The sequence below is a fragment of the Microcaecilia unicolor genome, chromosome 9 (assembly GCF_901765095.1).
Source record: "Microcaecilia unicolor chromosome 9, aMicUni1.1, whole genome shotgun sequence".
Classification (NCBI taxonomy): domain Eukaryota; kingdom Metazoa; phylum Chordata; class Amphibia; order Gymnophiona; family Siphonopidae; genus Microcaecilia; species Microcaecilia unicolor.
The window spans coordinates 188,058,277-188,070,446 of record NC_044039.1 but is presented as its reverse complement, the minus strand read 5'-3'; the positions used below and the strand labels follow the sequence as shown (position 1 = coordinate 188,070,446).

General features: G+C 41.6%; 1 protein-coding gene across 1 annotated transcript in view; it reads left to right on the top strand.

Moving 5' to 3' along the window:
• Positions 1–11,863, top strand: part of TDRD9 (tudor domain containing 9) — a 263,832-nt gene extending 251,969 nt beyond the window's left edge. Inside the window, exons 34-36 of the mRNA XM_030214425.1 lie at positions 300–418; positions 7,360–7,432; positions 11,573–11,863. Coding sequence (XP_030070285.1) covers positions 300–418; positions 7,360–7,432; positions 11,573–11,671 — 291 coding nt within the window. The 3' untranslated portion in view covers positions 11,672–11,863. The remainder of the gene's footprint in view (positions 1–299; positions 419–7,359; positions 7,433–11,572) is intronic.
• The last annotated feature ends 307 nt before the right edge of the window (positions 11,864–12,170 follow it).

Below are 12,170 nucleotides of genomic sequence, written 5' to 3'. Positions count from 1 at the left end.
AATTACATGAATGAGCATGTTACAAGGCAACTCTGCATGTGAACATGTATGTTCCTATTTTAGATATGAAACAGTATATATAAAATCATCTCTTGCAGTAGATTTTAATCTGTAATTGTTTTAACTGTTCAAGAGAAATCCACTGATCTGATCCGAAACAAACAAAAACCCTTGACCTGATCGTGTTTTGCTGTGCACAAATAGGGCTGCTTTTTAAATTCATGCTTGATTTAAACTTTCACATGTCTCAGTCTGCAGTTTTTGAAGAAGCGTTTTTAATGTGTACATTTTGTTCACAGATAAATTTCATACGAACAGCTATTAACAAGTTGGTTTGTAGCAGGACAAATGACTTGGCCAATCTTTCTCGAGCGAGGACTGCAAAGCTTCAAGAGGAAGCCCGTCAGAAAGTTCTGAAGTAAGCAGACTTGTTGGCTGTCTGCAGGAGAAGCCAGTTCAATTTGACTTGGTCTGGTCATTGCAAAGATGGCCCTGGACTATGTTCTGTACATCACAGCTTTCCATTATGTCCCAAGGATCAGACCAGACAAATGGATTGTGATCATCCGCCAGCAGGTGGAAATAGAGAACACCAATGAGTTGTGGCTTATAAGGTCCTGTGCATAGAAAACAAGCCAGTATTCTCTATCTCCAGCAGGCAAGATAGCAGTTCCTGTGCAGTGTGATGACTTTGTGTGGCCTTCTGTCCTGCTTGCAGGTTCATTTGAGTTTGGGATTGAGAATATCCTGTGCCTCAGGTGTAAACCTAGTGGTCTAGGTCCCTCTCTGCTCTCCCATTGCCACTTTCTACCTCTCCCTCTTTTTCCCTACTCTTTTTCTCCTGCCTCTATCTTTAAAAAAAAAAAGTGGGGCTTCAGTGCCTTGGTAGTCACGAGACTGGACATTTTCTGTTAGTACATTTTTTTACTCACTATGCCAAACCCGTTAAGTCTTGTGCACGCTGCTGGGGTAAGCTCTCAGCTCCTGGTTCCTGCACTCTTAATGTTCTACACCCACAGCCATGCCGCTAATATTGCCGTTGGTGCTCCATCTCTAGGGTTTCAGATGGGCTCCGCTCTGGTGGCGGTTTTGGCGGGCTCAGTGACAGTGGCTCCTGCATTCCATGATGCTTCAGCGGCAATTTTGTCATTGGGTTCCTCGCTTACTACTTTGTTCCGGGATGTTGGTTTTTCAGGGGTAAAAGTGTCTGCCCTGCCATTTTCACCTGAATTTGTTCTGATATTACATCAGGCATTTTTATTTAAAGTCAGCTCAAACTGCTGCTTCTCTCTCTCATGTAACTTCTGAGGAGCAGCTTCCTAAGAAACGAAAACTTTGTTTCACAAATCAATACAATATCAATGCATGCATCTACCTTTTCCTATACGAGCACACAGCTCTGGAATACGCTGCCACGTAACTTGAAAATGGTCTATGAACTGACCAATTTCCGCAAACTATTAAAAACCTATCTCTTCGACAAGATATATCACAAAGATCAACATGTGTAACTGTATAATCTTTTGAACTTTTAGTACTGTCTCATAATGTCTTTTGCTTTAACACCATCATGTAATTCACCACCATGTAACACAAACCCTCTGTAAACCTAATGTATATTCACGTCTATTTCCAGTACCCATGATGTATTGTAAGCCACATTGAGCCTGCAAAGAGGTGGGATAATGTGGGATACAAATGCAATAAATAAATAAATAAATAAATAAATTTGGAGGATGCTCCTCCTCGGGACTCAGTTGATGACCCTGACTTGGGACATTTCAAGGGCAGACAGGGGTGATGATCCTACTGTAGCTAGGTTATTTTTCAGGGTAGAGTTGCCTCTGTTAATCACAAAATCTATAGAGGCTTTATTTATTTATTGCATTTGTATCCCACATTTCCCCACCTATTTGCAGGCTCAATGTGGCTTACATTGTTCTGTAATGGCGATCGCCATTTCTGGAATGAGAAATAGAGTTATATTGCATTAAGGTTCGTAGGTGACAGAGAAGGGGGATAATCGAATGGGGGCGCAGGCTTCAGTCTTGTGACCTTCCCATACTGTTGAGCCCAGCTTCCTGGCTAAGGAGATAACTATTTCTTTCACTGGGAAATCATGAAAGCAGGAGACAGTGTCCTTAGGGTACAGTAGGTTCCTCCAACGAGCAATGTGCATGATCTATGCTTATGACAGGGACTTGGCCCTGATTGTCCCCCTTGGCTTGACTGACTTTCTTAACCCCACCGATACAGTGAATATACTAAAAGTTGAACTATCTAAACTAAGTGGACACAGCTATGGGGCTGAATGGCATACATCTGAGGTACTGAAGGAATTTAGGAAAGTTCTGATGGCTTTGCTATCTGGCCTTTTTTGAAGCTTTTCTGGAGGACTGGAGAAGGGCAGATGTGATCCCTCTCAACAAAAGCGTAAGTAAGGAGGAGGTTGGGAACTACAAACAGTTTAATCTGACCTCTGTGATGAGTAAATTTAAATTAATGGAAGCACTTCTTAAACAGAGACTAGTGAGTTTTTTGGAATTCAATGGATTGCAAGATTTGAGGCAGCATGGATTCACTAGAGGCAGATCTCGACAGATAGATCTGATTCATTTCTTTGGGTTACCAGAAAGTTGGATTGTACTAGGTGAGAGTGCTAGATGATGTGTACTCAGATTTCAGCAAAACCTTTGGCACAGTTCCACTTGATGACATAAATAAACTGAGTGCTTCCAGTATGGGCCCTAAAGTGACTGGGTTAGGAACAAGTGGTCAATTGAGCTCACACTGAGGAAAGGGATGTTACCGATGGTATGCCGCAAGGTTCAATTTTTGGCCCAATTCTTGTTAACAGTTTTGCGATATTGCGGAAGGGCTGCATGGTAAGGTTTGCCTCTTTGTGGATGATACCAAAATCTGCAATATGGTAGACACTCCTGATGGTGTGAATAACATGAGGAGGGACCTAGCAAAGCTTGGTCCAGAAATTGTCAGCTAAGATTTAATGGTAAAAAAAGTGCAGGGTGATGCATTTGGACTACAAAAACCCAAGGAAGCAGGACAGTTTAGGGGATGAAGTACTTTTGTGCACAAAAGAGGAGCGGGACTTTGGTGTGGTTGTATAGCCAAAGCCAGAAGGATACATGGGTGCATAGGGAGAGAAATAGAAGCAGGGTAAAGAAGGTGTTAATGCACTCTGTACAAGTCTCTGGTGCAACCTCATTTAGAGTATTGTGTACAATTTTGGAGACCGCACCTTCAAAAATATACAAACAGAATGGAGTCTCTCCAGAGGGTGGCTGCTAAAATGGTCTGCATATGGGGACAGACTTAAAGATCTCAACGTGTATTCTTTGGAAGAAAGGCAAGAGAGGGGAGAGATGATAGATACATTTAAATACCTCCATGGCATAAATAAGCAGGAGATGAGTCTTTCAATTGAAAGGAAGCTCTGGAATATGGGGTATAGGATGAAGGCAAAATGGGACAGGCTAATTAGTAACTTAGGGAAATACGTCTTCATGGAAAGGGTGGAGAAATTGTGGAATAGCCTCCTGGTGAAGGTGGTAGAGACAAAGACTGTATCTGAATTCAGGAGAGCTTGGGACAAGTACGTAGGATCTCTAAGGGAGTGATAGAGATAGTAGATGGCATGGATGGGCAGACTGGATAGGCCAAATGGTCTTTATCCGCCTTCATTTTTCTGTGTTTACTCTGAAGTCTCTGGAACCCCCCCCCCCCCCCCTCCATCGGATATTGTCTATCTGCAATTTGTTCTCAACATCCATTATTAAGGTGGAGTTGGGGCAGAGCTGAAGGTAGGCTGGTTAGCAGCAATTTTCAGTCTGCTAACCGGTTTAGCAACCATATAAAATTGGGACAAAAAGGGTGTCCCATCTTTATATGGGGAGTTGTTCCTGCCTCCCTCCCATCTCCTGGAAGCACATAGCTCCCCTCTGGTTCCCTTATCCTGCCTGACGAGGCAGGATCCCCCCTTCCAGGTCCATACCTACTTCCCCCACCCCACTCATGACAGGCCCTCTCTTGGCCCTACCAAATGTTCCTGGTGGTTCAATGGGGGCAGGAGCGAACTCCACTCATTCCTGCCTCTAGTGGGTGCCTCTAAAAAAAAATGCCTGTGGCTCCTACATCCCTTATTTGGGTCCTGGCCTGTATTCAGCCAGGGCCCATATAAGTGTCTTATGCGGATTCTGGTTAAATATTGGCCGGAACTTGCATATGCTCCAGCAGCCAGAACATAAGAAATTAGCTCCAGATATTCAATTCCGGTGCCTGGACATGACCTTGCACTGTTTAAAAAAAACGCTGGTATTGACCAGTTAGTCATTAGTCAACCTTTTTTCTTAACTTGTGAAATATATTTTTATCTGGGCTTCCAAGGTGATACTTTTGCACAATCAGAATTTTAATCTTTCCATCTTTTCCTTCTAGTTTTCTTCTAACTAATTTCCTAAATTTATTGAAGTATACTTTATAAAGTTACATACTGTTTGGATAGTTTATAATTATTTCTTCAGCGATTGTCAAGATTACTACTGGCAAGTTGCTTCGCTACCCTTTCCTCTTGATTACTTGGTTACTGTATATTCTGCAAGAACAGTTAGCAAGTTAAGACATTTGTCATCAAGCTCTTCATTTGTAATCCCACACTTCTCCCCAGGCAGAACTGAGTTGCACCTTATTCCATTGTTTGTTCCAGAAATTAATTATGCTTTTCATCTGGTTGTATTGCTTATCCTATGTCATAATCCTGCTTTGGCCAAAAAAAGAATATAATTCTTTAGATGCAAAGAGCTTTAAGGAACAAATATTTAGAAAATCTCAGTGGTAGTTCTTTATGGAGCAAGCAAAAAGTATGTAGCAATCTGAAAGTCATCACAAAAGTTCTGGACAGGATACATAAAAAGATACACAACAATTTCTAACATAACAAACTATATTATGAAATAGACCAAAAAAAATCAGCAGCACTGGATTAAAATGATACAGCAGTGACCTGAGCAGTTTAGAGCTACAGTATACCCATGGTAGCCCCTATCTCTTTGGATTTCAGACCCATTTTAAAGATCATTAAGTCTGTTCTGTCAAGGTTAAAGCCCTTGGTTTAGAAACATAGAAACATGATGGCAGATAAGGGCCGTATGGCCCATCTAGTCTGCCCATCCTCAGTAACCACTAACTCCTTTTCTTAAGAGATCCCATATGTCTGGCCCACGCCTTGTTAAACTCTGACACGGTCTTCGTCTCCACAACCTCCACAGGTAGGCCATTCCATGCATCCACCACCCTTTCCGTGAAAGAGTGTTTCCTCAGATTTGTCCTAAGCCTATTTCCTCTGAACTACATCTTATGCCCTCTCATTCCATATGTTTTCATTGTTTGAAAAAGGCTCACCTCCTGTACATTAATGCCACTGAGGTATTTAAATGTCTCTGTCTTATCCCCTCCCACCTCTCTTCTAGCATATACATGTTGAGGTTCATGAGCCTGTCCCTACATGTTTTATGCCTGAGACCACTGACCAGTTTTGTAGCCACCCTCTGGACTGACTCCATCCTGTTTATCTCTTTCCGTAAATGTGGTCTCCAGAATTGCACACAGTATTCTCACTAGAGACCTGTACAAGGGCACTGTCGCCTCTTTTTTCCTGCTGGTCATCCCTCTCCTTAGGCACCTGAGCATCCTTTTGGCTTTGAGCGTCACCTTTTCTACCTGCTTGGCCACCTTAATGTCATCAGACAGAATCACTCCCATGTCCAGCTCTTCTTTTGTACACAGAAGCTCTTAAGCATCTCCACTTGTAAATAGTGGCATATAGATTGAATACACATTTAAATGGAGATTTCAAAACGCCACTGTTTACAGATGGAGATCCACACCATGCAGTTATTTCAAGGGGACTTGATGGAGATGTGGTTTAGACAACACAAAAATCTAGATGTGCATGCCTTATTTTACAAAAGGAAGGCATATGTATGGGAACATTTTCTCCCCCATCTGGTTTTATACCAGCTCAGAGGCACAAAAGTTTTTAAAGGGGCTCCTTTCAACCAAGTCTTTATGTATTATTTATTTCCACCTCCAAAATAAAACCAGTTTAAAATTGCAGCCTCACCACTTAAATTAGTGGTACGTACATGTGTAGATTTGTAAAATGAAGCAGCTACAGATATGGAGGTTGCCAGTATTGTGCTGTTCATTTTATCAATTTGTAGATTTCTAAAATGGCAGTTCCCACTACATGTGCACTCCAGGAGGTATTTTGGAAAAGGGTTTTTTGATGACAGCTGAAATTGAATATGCCCTGACCTTTAGATCTCAATTGCGATCTCTATATTCTGTGTAACATTGGCCTCTGTCTACTAGATTGGTAGCCACCTTCTGTGCAGAAAATGAACAGAACAGATTTGCAAAGTGTATTGGTGTTTGAGACACACACACCTTCACCAGACATCACAGAATAAATAAATGGCCGTCAGCAGATGCAGTTTGGAAGAAGGATTCTTCAAGTCGCAACCAGCCCAAATGCAGACTGAGACTAAAAAGGACTAAGAATTTGGATCATTGTCAATTATTTTCCGTAGCCTCAGTCTGCACCATCCCTTCCAGATTACAAATATAAATTATTTTGTCACGTCAATGCAAGGTTCAATGTACTCAACTACATGAATTGATATTTTATTACTATAATTAATTTTATTTTGAGCCTTTTTCAGCTGTTTAAGCAAGTATAAGAATCAGGAGCCCTGATGGATGGAAAACCTTGGTCTCATGTTGCTATAACTTATACATAACCCTTAGTGCAGACTGTGTGAAAGTTAATGGAATGATAACAGACAATATTCCTATTTCTGCTGTTTGTCATAATGAACCTGGTGTGTACTATCAGAATTGCTGCACATCAGCCCTTCCATAGATCTTCCATGCTGGAGGGCAATCCCTAGTACATCCTGCAAGCCGAAGTTGCATATACCATGGTGGGGGGGGGGGTTTGGAGGAAATTGGCACAGGCCTGCAGTGTGGTCCACATTTCTAGTGTATCATAATAACCTAGCATACTGCTGAATTTCAGTAGTGTAGCATGGTTTTGGCAGTTTCATCTGTTGAACCAAAATTCAGCAGACTGAACACCATCAAGCTCATTTTCAAAGCACTTAGCCTCCCAAAGTTCCATAGAAACCTATGGAACTTAGCCTCCCAAAGTGCTTTGAAAATATGCCTCCATACCTCCTATGTAGCAGTTTGGTTTAGGTTTTTATCACTTTCTTTGTTTTGCTGTTGCAATTAAAACTAATATTTTGTGTGTGTTTAACTTTGATGGCTTGCTCGTTTCAGTTTAATCTGCAAGCAGAAACCCAGAGAAATCATTGTTCCTAAATGGTATGAGAGACCGTACGAGTGGAACCAGGTAAGTTTGGCTGTTGTTTTTCCATGTGATAGTTTATCTGGCATTGCTTTGAATGGTTTTAGGTTGCGACTTAGAAATACTACAGTTGTTTTCTCCCCGCTGCCTCCCCAGTCAAAAGGAACCGAGGCTGCATATTTAGGTGGTGGTGGGGAGCCATAATTGCTTAGTTCTGTCTCTTGTGTGGATTGCATACTGAGGAAATAAAAGTAGGCCAAGGCATCAGATCAGGGGTGTAGTCAGACCTGGCATTTTGGGGGAGCCCATAGTTGACATGGAGGGGGCACTAAGCATATAGGAGTGAGTAGTACTTGGTATACTCCTAAATAATGCCTTAGAGTGCACTTGATAATGGATTTCTAAGTAAACAGTCTGTCCTGCATCAACATAAACTTACATACACACTTATGGAAACACTGAGATTTTTAGATGAAGTTACATTATCTCATAACTTAAGCTTTACCATTATAATAGACTTGAGTCTGGTCAACCTCTCAACATACATCACAGTATCCTGGAAAATAGTTACTTCAGTGGCACATAACCCTCAACTTTATAACAAATATAAAATGCCTTATTAAGCTGTATTAATAAAATAGGTCATAGGGGTCACGTGACGGGATGAGAATGAGCGGTAGCTGAAAAGCGAAGCTCCTCTGAGTCCAGACTTCTCTTGTCGATAATCTGTTTGAATCACCAAAGTTGTGAATTTACCTTACTTCCTGCTTGTGGGATGCCATCCGCTACTCTGGTGTACTTTTCGGCGTGTGATGGCAGCTCGATCATTGAAAGCAAAAGACCCGGATAAGCAGCGTGCTCAGGAGAGGAAGATGGCGGCTCCATGCTTGCCTCCAAGTCCTTCCATTAGCTCAACCTGGTCTTCAAAAATAACCATGGAGATCACCACCATGGTGGAAGTGGCATTGGATAAAAAAACTGCAGCAAATCTTTGACAGAGCTGAAGAAGCTCACGAGAGATTGGAGGCGTTTGATTTAGAACAAAATGCGCAACTCCAAAAGACCGGAGACTTAGAAGATCAAACTAATTGGCACTGGTGTCGAGAGTTGCATCGGTCTCTGCCTACCTTGACACCAGTTACTGTGTAGGCCCCCTGGAACTGATCTAAGTCAAACCCAACCCTGAGGCAACGTGAGGATTCGGGGGAAGCCCAAGAAGCATCGGCATTGATTGCCCTCGATGCATGGTGCTGGGAGCTCCGGGACACCAAGAGAACACCCGGTACCTGAGAAGCACTGGTGCTCAGAAGACCACTCCCTTTTCTTACAGGAGGTACCGGTGTGTGGGTCTCTGCACAGCTAGGACCAGGCACCCGCTCTGACCCTATTCAGCTGATGAAAGCTCCTTTTGAGCCACTTGATTCCTGTCACCTGAAGTACTTGACCTGAAAGGTTATATTTTTGGTGGCTGCTACTTCAGCTTGCAGGGTCAGTGAGCTTCAGGCTTTAGTAGTAGATGCACCTTATACGAAGTTTCATCACACACCCTAAGTTGCGCACAACCTAAGATCCTGCCTAGGATTTTGTCGGAATTTCATCTAAACCAGTCAATTGTATTGCCAACATTCTTTCCAAGACGTCATGCCCATCCTGGTGAGAGCACACTGCACACCTTGGACTGCAAGTGAGCACTGGCCTTTTACTTGGAGTGGACTAGACCCCTCAGGCAGTCCACCCAGTTTTTTGTTTACTTTTACCCAAATGTGATGGGGGGTCGCCATTGGAAAACACACATTCTCCAATTGTGGATTGCATTTCTTTCACTTATGCTCTAGCAGGGATGACTCTTGAGGGTCATGTCACAGCTCACAATGTCAAAGCCATGGCGGCATTTGTAGGTCAGCCTCATTGAAGAAATTTGCAAGGCTGCAACTTGGTCTTCAGTCCACATATTCACATCTCACTACTGCCTTGAGCAGGATACCCGACGCAACAGTTGGTTTGGACAGATAGTGTTGCAGAATTCGTTTGGGGTCTAGAATCCAACTCCATCCCCCTAGGCCTGTTGTGTTATTTTCAGGCTTCACTCTCACATAATTTGTATATAGTTTCAGGTTAATCTCTCTGTTTTGACCTCACTGTTGCGAGGTTCAATTCAATTGACCACTGTTGTTATCAGTGAGCCTTGTAGCTAGGGATTCCCACATGGGAGAATTATTAGCCTGCCTGTCCTCGGAGAAAGCAAAGATACTTACCTTCAGCAGGTATTCTCCGAGGGCAGCAGGCTATATATTCTCACATAACCTCCCACCTCCCCTTGGAGTTATCTCTATGCTATTTTATTGTTCTGGAGGCCCTGCTCTTTCACGGTGTGAGTTATACAAAGCTTTTTTCAAGCTCTGAACTGGGCAACACAGGCCACGTCACCCACATAAGAGAATAAATGGCTTGTTGTCCTCAGAGAATACCTGCTACAGGTTTTTTGTACCCCATTTTGCTCTTGTGATAAATTAATTTGTTTTCTAAGGGTTGGTGAGGAGGGCCTATCTGAGATTTTAGTCCCTTACCTGGTCACATTGACCTTTTAGACCCTTGTGTCCTGTTCGGAGGCAAGAACTACTCCTGTCAAGCTGCAGGGTGAACCTGTCCCCAACAGCTTGGGAGTATTCTTTATAGAGGGTGGTCATCCAAAATGACGGGAGCCTGAAGAGTCCCTATGTTTATTCTTTTGTACATCCTCAAAGTTGGTTCTGGTACTTCTGATCTTCTGTCATTCAGGTTGCTGCATTTGCTTCTGCCTACCTTGTCCTGTAGTGTCACAAACTGCTGGAGTTAGCAGCACTCTTTGAATCTCTAACACGGGGGTTCTTAACTTTTTTTTTTAATTTCCACACCCCTTTAACTGATCAATGAAACCCTCATACTCCCTCCTAAATCACGTGTCCACTAGTGACTACCGACAGCTACATGTTTCTATTAGCCACTAACAGTGCTAACTACTAATATGTTGCTAAAATTACAGTATTTCACAGTTAAACAACTAGTAACTGTCTTCACTCTGTCTAAAAATTGTAAATGAATTGCCTCAGATTTCAAGACCCTTCTCTGCACCCCATTTGACCACTTTCTGTACCCCAAGGGGGCGTGGGCACCACTGGTTAAGAATCCCTGTCCTAACACTGGCTACCAGTACCTTACAGGGCTAAATTTTAAACTCTGATTTTCAAGGCCCTCAGACAAAATGGGCCAGAGTACTTAAAGAATAAGTTAACCCTTTACACACCTTTAAGACCTCTAAGATCCTCTCAAGGATCATCACTATCTGTACCCTCATCAAAAGAAATTGTACAGTGTGATACCCACCGGCAAGCCTTCTCAGAAGTAGCCCCCACGCTCAAGAATTTACTCCCAGAGGGGCTACATATAACTCGAGATTACCTCTACTTCAGGAAGTAGGTGAAAGCCTGGCTCTTCTCCCAAGCCTTTAATATGTAGGGTGACTGACTATACACCCATTCTGCACCTGGACTAGCTTGCCACACATACTGTAACTTAGATCAGTTCCTTGTCTCTTGCTTAACTATACAAAGAACTTGCCTTGATTTTAGCTAACCATCAAATTATCCCAAGTGACTGTGTACCACGCATCTTCTTCCTATCATATATCTGCTCTTGGTCCCTCAGCTATATGGTAAGCTGTACTGTAGAAACTATTAAGCATCATATCTGTTAGTTGAATGCTCTAATGCATCTTATTAGGTGTATCATTAGTATTATGCTAATATTGTATTATATCTCTGGTATTTGAATTCTACTGCTGTTAAATGTGCGTATTTTTAATACTGTTTCATGGTAGTTCAATTATTAGGTTTCAATTTACTGTTTTCAAGGTTACCTCATTTATTGTATTTGTTTATTCTTGATTATTTTGCTATTGTTATGCTTTTAACAAAATTGTAAGTTTTATGTTAAACTGTACCTGCTGTACACTGCCTTGGGTGAATCTCTTCATAAAGGAGGTTAATAAATCCCAATAAATAAATAGTGTAATGCAGGAGAACATGTGATGTTACTTAATCCAGCATTTTAAAAAGCTACAATTCAATACTGCTATGCAATAGCAAACAAGTATACATGTTTTTTTTATTTGTGATTTTATTTTTGTATTTCATTTTATCATTTTAGGTGGATCCTAAGTTTCTCATTGATCAGTATCCAGACAAGCATGGAGAGAGAAATGATTGTCTTTACCAGCTGCACAAGCTCGTTATGTTAAATCCATAATATTGATCATTAGCACTGAAGAAAATGCAGCAAATTCCAAAATGGATTGGGTTGGGTTGTTTGGGTAGCAACTGTTTCTATTTTTATACAACAAAATGCTAGTTCATGTCTTAAGATTAGAATTGAAGAAACTTAAAAATTGTTTTTTTTGTAATGTTAGATAAAATAGATCATTGTGCAGATATTCCACAGATCAGGGCAACCTTGGCTTCATGAAGTGCTAAGACACAAATGAGCAAGTAGCTCCGTGGTACGTTGTTGTTGTTGTTTGCTTTTTTTTTTTTTTATTCAATGGGTTTAGAATTGTGGAAAAAAATATAAAAACATATGTGGTTGAGCAATGTAAATGTTACTTTGTAATGGTTTGTTAACTGGTATTTTGAATGCAAATAAAGGGGCTTTTTCTTTTGTTTTGTTTGTTTGATTTTTGCAAATCTCTAGTTGGTCTTTGTCTTAAATGTGGCTATAGCCTGCTGATGAAGGCTGGAAGAAATTATTG